Source organism: Gossypium hirsutum, chromosome A10 (genome assembly GCF_007990345.1).
Source record: "Gossypium hirsutum isolate 1008001.06 chromosome A10, Gossypium_hirsutum_v2.1, whole genome shotgun sequence".
NCBI lineage: Eukaryota > Viridiplantae > Streptophyta > Magnoliopsida > Malvales > Malvaceae > Gossypium > Gossypium hirsutum.
Window position 1 is genome coordinate 24,196,338 of NC_053433.1, and position 7,756 is coordinate 24,204,093.

At 42.0% G+C, this 7,756-nt stretch overlaps 1 protein-coding gene across 1 annotated transcript; it reads right to left on the reverse strand.

Annotated features, from left to right (window-relative positions):
- Nucleotides 1–2,635: 2,635 nt before the first annotated feature.
- On the reverse strand, nt 2,636–7,040 carry LOC121208485 (uncharacterized). The gene is made up of 2 exons (XM_041079247.1): nt 6,171–7,040; nt 2,636–2,869 (listed from the first exon to the last, which is right to left on the reverse strand). The coding sequence occupies exons 1-2, from the start codon at nt 7,019–7,021 to the stop codon at nt 2,764–2,766; spliced, it is 957 nt and encodes a 318-aa protein (XP_040935181.1). The 5' UTR covers nt 7,022–7,040; the 3' UTR covers nt 2,636–2,763.
- Between the last annotated feature and the right edge of the window lie 716 nt (nt 7,041–7,756).

Genomic DNA, 7,756 nt, shown 5'->3' on the forward strand with positions numbered 1-7,756 from the left:
TGAATAAGGTAGGAACAATGGCAGGGAGTTGCAGTGACATGACTAATAGCCATTGGTAATTAAATGTGATTTTCTTGACCTAAAAGCTTATGACATAATGACCAAGCCCAATAAATGTATGCATTCGAAATTTAGAACTGAGCTACTATTTCTTGTTTTTATTTTGCTGGTAAAACCTTGGATTCTTTTTAGCCATGTAAAACCTTGGAGTTAGAGAATGCTAATATGCACCTTTGGGGCTTTGCTGAATGCTATGAGTATCATGTTAGCTGTGTTGTTATTTGTCCTAAAAATACATTGTTCTTTGCTTGCCTTCTCTTATTCTTTTAAGACACTCTAATAGGTACAACTTGAAACCTTTGTTTAAATAGTTATCAGCTCACCCATGGTGTATTTATCCTATTCCTATCTTGGGTATTATTTTGGAAATAGTTTGTGTTTGTACCATTCATAATGCATGTTATTGATTTCTGTCACTTGAAAACTTTGTATCAAATTCCTACTAGCTCCTGCAAGGATGCACTTCACTTCCATTGCTGCCTTTTTGTCTAATAGTTCCCAAAAAAGCAAATCCTTCCATTTTAAGATCATTTCTATAATATTATTTATATTGGTTATCTCTCGCATGGCTTTATTCGAATTTATTTTATGTTTTCCTCTCTTTAATTAGTGCATTCTTCTTCTGGGTTTGGCTTGAAATGTGCAAGTTAAAAAGAGGAGATGAACAGTTTTTTTAGTTAAGATTTAGGTTTAAAAATTTTAATTAATTAAAAATTTTTAATTAAAAATCTATTTTCATCTCATTTAGAAATCCAAGTTGACACCTAAAATCTAGTTTGACTGCCACGTAGGATGACCGTTAGAGAGTTAACAGAACTTAACGATAGAGTGATTACTTCCTAACAAAATAATAACATAAGTAATTAAAAACTAACATTTCAAATATAAGTGACTAAAATGTAACCTGAAATAAACAAAAGTGACTATTTTTATAGATTATCTTAATTATTGAGTAGAGCTCAAATATCAAAATTGATAAATAAAATTAATAGAGCTTAAGCTTAAAAATAAAAATTTGATAAACTCGAATTGAATATTAAATTCAAACTTAATACTATTCCAGCTTAGCTCTACTCGTCTCAATTAAACCCGAAGTTATATGTTATATGGTACATAAATGAATAAACACAGTAGAAAAATCTTCTGTTTTAGGGTTCCTCAACGAAATTAAAAAAAAACATTTACAAATTAAACCATTTCAGGCTTCTTACTTGATAGTGTCTTAAGCTTATAGAGTTCAAAACCATTTCAAGTGGAAAGAAAATGAGGGGCCGAAAGAAAGGAGCAATGGAACCATCAAGCAACAGACATGAATCAACAGCAAACAGTTGCAGATTGTTTCGACTCCCACACCCTCTAATCTTAGACATTCTCTCAAGGCTTCCCATCCGTGACCTTCTCCATTGCAGGTGCGTTTGCAAGAGATTCATCTCTTTCATTTCTGATCATGAATTTGCAAGCCTCCACCTTTCAATATCACCCCTTTGCATTTTAACCAACACTAAGGCACTCCAAAAATGTCGAAAGAGGCTCCAATTATCCCACGTTTATCTGATGGTGCAAGTTTCCAGGTCTCCAAACTCAACTTTACACCTAAATCTAATGTACCCACTTGGGATATTTCTGATATCAGTGCATGCAATGGTTTGCTTTGTTTCTTGGACCAAAAATAGGTGACCCTTTCTATGTGTTCTATGTGTGTAACCCAATTTTGGGTGAATTTATCACAATTCAACCACCTTGTAAGGGTAGGCATAGGAGTCCTTTTTGGGGGATTGGTTATTCAACTGTCACTAATCAATACAAACTTTTGCAAAGCTATTATCCTACAGTAAAATTGAATTACCCAATGGCTGAAATTGGAAGTGGTACATGGAGAAGCATCGGAAATGCACCTACTGACTTTGTTTCTTTACCTTTCAATGCTTTCTTGAATGGAGCCCTTCACTGGTCGAAATTTTCTCTTCGTGGTGAATTCATAAATTTTTTTGACTTTGATACTGAGCAATTTGGGATAGTTCCACCGCCTCATCATTTTCAAGAATTGGATAGGTATTCTTCAGGATGCACAAAGACTGGAGTGCTAGTGTCACGGACTTAGAGTTTTCCCACGCGATCCGTGCGGCCTTAGGCAGTTTCTCTGCTCAAAACGCCTAAGTCAGCCTAACTTGTAAAAAAAAGATTCAGCAGCAAAAACGCCCAAGTCAACTTCACTCACAACAATAAAGGATTCAATAGAATTCCCTTAAGATTTTCACGAAGAACAACAGAAGAACGAAGTAAGAACGAGCCTTGAAAGATGAACAAAAGCAAGAACACTTGAGAGAAAAGTTTGAGTGAATACTCTCAAAATTCTTATTAATAACTCAATGAATATACAATGAGCAAAGAGGTCTCTATTTATAGTTGAGCCTCACAGTATATCAATAGCTATAATTAAAAGCTGAATACAATTAGAACTCTAAGCTTACATAACCAGCTATATACAAATAGAACTCTAAGATTCCATAATTATATCTTCTAGAACACTTCCCATTTCTATCAGTCTCTTGAGATGGGCTTTTAATCTCTCCAATCACCGGGCCAGTTTGGTTGGGCCAGTTTGGTTGGGCTAAATGACCTCCCTCGAACACGATGGATCGCACCAGTTTGTCATGGTTGCGAGCACCGACGTGCAACCCATGACATTCTCCCCCACTTGTTCTAGCGACGCCCTCGTCGCATCCTCCTTATGGAACTGGTCAATCTTCCCTTGGAACTGCCACAATGCCTCAGCAGGTTCCCAACTTGCTTCGCTATCAGGAAGTCCCTTCCATCGAACTAAGTACTCATGCTGTGGTCGGTGGTACTTTCGTCTAATTACCCGATCTGCCTCAATGTTTTCTACTTCACGATCATACGAGACTTTTACCCCCATCGGTGCTCGTTCGGACTTGCCTCAATTCGGATCTTCTTGATCCTCATGAAATGGCTTAAGCATGCTTACATGGAAGACTGGGTGTACTTTAAGTTTTGGTGGCAACTCCAGCTTGTAGGCCACCTTGCCCACTCTCTTCACAACTTTAAACGGCCCTTCATACCTTCGCACAAGACCCTTGTGCAAACCAGTATATTGTAAAATCAAGTGTAGTTTAGCAAGGACTGAGTCACCCACTTGAAATTGTACATCCCTTCGGTTCTGATCGGCCCACTTCTTGCTACGCTTACTTGCCTTGTGTAAACAAGCTCTAGCCAAGTCATTCTTCTCTTGCCAATCTTTTGCGAATCTATAGGCTGCCGGATTTGGTCCTGTGTAATGGGTCACAATAGCGTTGGGTGTGAGTGGCTGTTGACCCGTCACTATTTCAAATGGACTTTGATTCGTGGTCCCACTTTGCTGCAAGTTATATGAAAATTGGGCTACATCCAGCAACTTTGGCCAATCCCTTTGTGTGGCACTCACATAGTGCCGAAGATACGTCTCCAACAGTGCATTTACTCGTTCAGTTTGCCCATCAGTTTGTGGATGCATGCTCGTGGAGAAGTTCAAATCTGAGCCCATTGACTTGAACAACTCCGTCCAGAACTGACCAGTAAATCGACCATCTCGATCGCTGATAATAGATAGTGGCACTCCCCAATATTTCACCACGTGTCTAAGGAATAACCGAGATGCTTCCTCAGCAGGGCACTCTTTGGTCGCCGGAATAAAAGTCGCATACTTTGAAAACCTGTCCACCACAACAAGAATACTAGCAAACCCGTCAGACTTAGGCAAACCAATGATAAAATCCATGGATAAACTCTCCCATGGCCTTTCTGGGATTGGCAGGGGTTGAAGCAAGCCGGCTGGAGTCTTTAACTCAACCTTGTCTTGTTGGCACACTAGACAAGTTTTCACATAGGTTTCCACATCAGCACCCATATGAGGCCAATAATAGCGATCCTCCAAAAGGGCCAAAGTGCGATGCATCCCTGGATGGCCTGCCCATTTCGAGTCATGACATTCCTTCATGACTTCCTTACGGAGTTTCCCATAATGGGGCACATAGAGGCGGTGTCCATGAGTGTAAACTAGCTCCCCATCAAGCCAAAATCTTCTTGTTTTTCCCTCCTTGGCAAGCTCAATCAAATTTTTGGCCGTAGGATCATGGGACAATCCCTCTCGAACGCGTTCCAACAAAGAGCCATCAGGTTGACTGATTGCTGTGAATTCCATCTTTCGACTAAGTGCATCAGCAACATTGTTGGCACTTCCTGGTTTATATTCCATTGTGAAATCAAAATCTGCTAGTAAAACCTTCCAACGAGCCTGCTTGGGAGACAACTTTTTCTGGGTTAGAAAGTAACTATTGGCAACATTGTCGGTAAGGACCACGAACCTGGAACCCAATAAATAATGTCTCCATGTGCGCAAGTAGTGTACTACCGCAGTCATCTCTTTCTCTTGGACCGTATATCTACGTTCCGTCTCGTTAAGCTTTCGACTCTCGAAAGTAATTGGGTGTCCATCTTGCATCAGCACTCCCCCAATAGCATAATTTGATGCATCTGTACGTACCTCGTAAGGCTTCGTAAAATCCGGCAAGACAAGTACGGGCTCCCTCGTCATTTCTTGCTTCAATTGGTTGAAGGCCTTCTCACATTCTGGATTCCAATCCCATACCTTCCCCTTCTTCAACATGTCTGTCAAGGGAGTGGTAATTTTGGAGTAGCCTTCGACAAAGCGGCGATAGTAATTTGCCAATCCAAGGAAAGATCTCAACTCTGTTACCTTGGTTGGAGGCTCCCACTCTAAAATGGCTCGAATCTTATTTTTATCCATTCGGATCTTACCGCCTCCCACAATGTGGCCTAAGAATGACACCTCTTGTTGGGCAAATGAGCATTTCTCCTCCTTGACGAACAGCTCATTTTCCCTCAAAGTCTGGAACACCTCCCTCAAGTGTCTTACGTGCTCTTCAAGCGACTTGCTATAGACCACAATATCGTCAAGGTAAACAACCACAAAACGATCAAGAAAGGGTTGAAGTACCTTATTCATTAGGGTGCAGAATGTAGCTGGGGCATTTGTGAGTCCGAAAGGCATCACAAGGAACTCATACGAACCGTACCGTGTCACACAAGCTGTCTTTGGTTCGTCCCCCTCGACTATCCGAACTTGATGATACCCCGATCTCAAATCTAACTTGGTAAACCATCTTGCACTACCAAGCTGGTCGAACAAATCTGCGATAAGAGGAATAGGATACCTATTCTTCACGGTGATCTTGTTTAGAGCTCGATAATCGATGCACATTCTTAAGGACCCATCGTGCTTCTTTTGGAACAACACTGGCGCACCATATGGGGATTTAGATGGTCTAATGAATCCCGCATCCAAAAGTTCCTTCAATTGTTTCCGCAACTCTTCTAATTCTGGCGGAGACATACGATAGGGGGCCCTTGCTGGTGGCACCACATTGGATACTAACTCGATTTTGTGGTCCACCTCCCTCTTGGGTGGCAAACTTTTTGGCAACTGAGCAGGCATTACATCTCGAAATGATTGTAGCAATTGTCCCACTTCTTTCGGGGTCTCACTAACAGACTCAGCGGTCTCTTCGATCTTCAAGGTGGCTAAATATGAGACTTCATTTCTCCGTACACCTTTAGCAAACTGAATTGCTGATAGTGTTTTTCCCTCAAAGCTTCTCTTCCTTGTCACTTTCACCATGCATTGATGTTTCGTATCTGAAATCACCATGTAATTGCTCGAAGGGGCAATAAGAGCTTTAACCTGATCAAGGAAGCTTAGTCCCACCACAAAATCATAGTCATCAAGTGGTATTACCTTAATGGATACCTTCCCTGACCAATTGCCGAGCTGAAGATCCACTCCCTTTGCAACCCCCTTGATTGGAATACTTTCCGAGTTCACTGTTTTGATCCGACCCCATTCATTATCTATCTTGAGGCCTAGTTTACAAGCAGCCTCCTCAGACATGAATAAATCAGAAGCGCCTGTGTCGACGAGCGCATTCAATTTTCTGCTGGCCACAATGATGTCTACAAACATCAAACCATGGCTCATTCTATCTTCGACACCCCTTAGTATCGATCCAAGGTTGTTATCCTCCACATCGGACTCCCCCTTTGCTTCCATAGCCTTGAGAGCGGCCTTCTTTGGACAGTCCTTGATCATATGTGGACCCTCACAGTGGAAGCACCTTATAGGCCCACTCTTTCTCTTGTCCCAAGGTTTCTTACCATCGCCGTTCCTACTGGGCCTTTCTTTATCTCCCCCACTATTACTCTTTAATCTGGGTTTAGAAGAATTGGAATTGTCTTTCCTCCCACCAAATTCAGCAAGTGATTCTGCAACTGACATAGCCTTGGTGAGCTCTTGAACTCCTCGGCGCTGCAACTCTTGCTTCGCCCACGGTTTTAAGCCGTCCATAAAGGAAAAGAATGCCTCTTTCTCCCCCATATCTGAGATTTGGAGCATAAGCTCGCTAAACTCCTGTACATACTCCCTCACAGTGCCTTGTTGCGCAAGCCGACGCAACCTTGCCCGAGCCTCATCCTCGGCATACTCTGGGTAAAACTGTGCTTTGAACTCACATCGAAACTCCTCCCATGTTCCGATTTCAGACCCACCACGTCTCACATCAGTGGACCTACGACGCCACCACAACAAAGCAACGTCAGATAGATACATCGCAGCAGTAGTTACCTTAGTGACATCCTCCGTGATGCCTTTGGCACAGAAGTATTGCTCGATTCCCCACAAAAAGTTGTCCACATCTCTTGCGGACCTTATTCCCTTAAACTCTTTGGGCTTGGGAACATCAATATTGGGCTTGGGTGCGGCAGCCGCTAACCCACCATTGCCCAAGGCAACCTTGTAGATTGTGAGTTCACCCTTGAGCTCCGCAATCTCTCCCTTCAAGGCCACCACCATTGCCTCAATGGCATCATCTCTACCAGTCAACTGTTTCATATTATCCGTCACATACTCTTTAAGCTGCTCCTGCATAGACTGCAGCCCATCATGGAGCCTATCATCAACATCTTCAACCCTCTCCTTGATATCCCCCATTGAACTCTCGAGAGTGACGACGCGATCCTCTAAAGTTGACAATATGTCCCTTGAGCGACTGGCTTTCCTAGCCCTCCCACGGGTCTCCACTCCCTCAACTTCTTTTGACATCTTTCAACGGTGCCTTCGAACCTTAGCTCGGATACCAACTGTCACGGACTTAGAGTTTTCCCACGCGATCCGTGCGGCCTTAGGCAGTTTCTCTGCTCAAAACGCCTAAGTCAGCCTAACTTGTAAAAAAAAGATTCAGCAGCAAAAACGCCCAAGTCAACTTCACTCACAACAATAAAGGATTCAATAGAATTCCCTTAAGATTTTCACGAAGAACAACAGAAGAACGAAGTAAGAACGAGCCTTGAAAGATGAACAAAAGCAAGAACACTTGAGAGAAAAGTTTGAGTGAATACTCTCAAAATTCTTATTAATAACTCAATGAATATACAATGAGCAAAGAGGTCTCTATTTATAGTTGAGCCTCACAGTATATCAATAGCTATAATTAAAAGCTGAATACAATTAGAACTCTAAGCTTACATAACCAGCTATATACAAATAGAACTCTAAGATTCCATAATTATATCTTCTAGAACACTTCCCATTTCTATCAGTCTCTTGAGATGGGCTTTTAATCTCTCC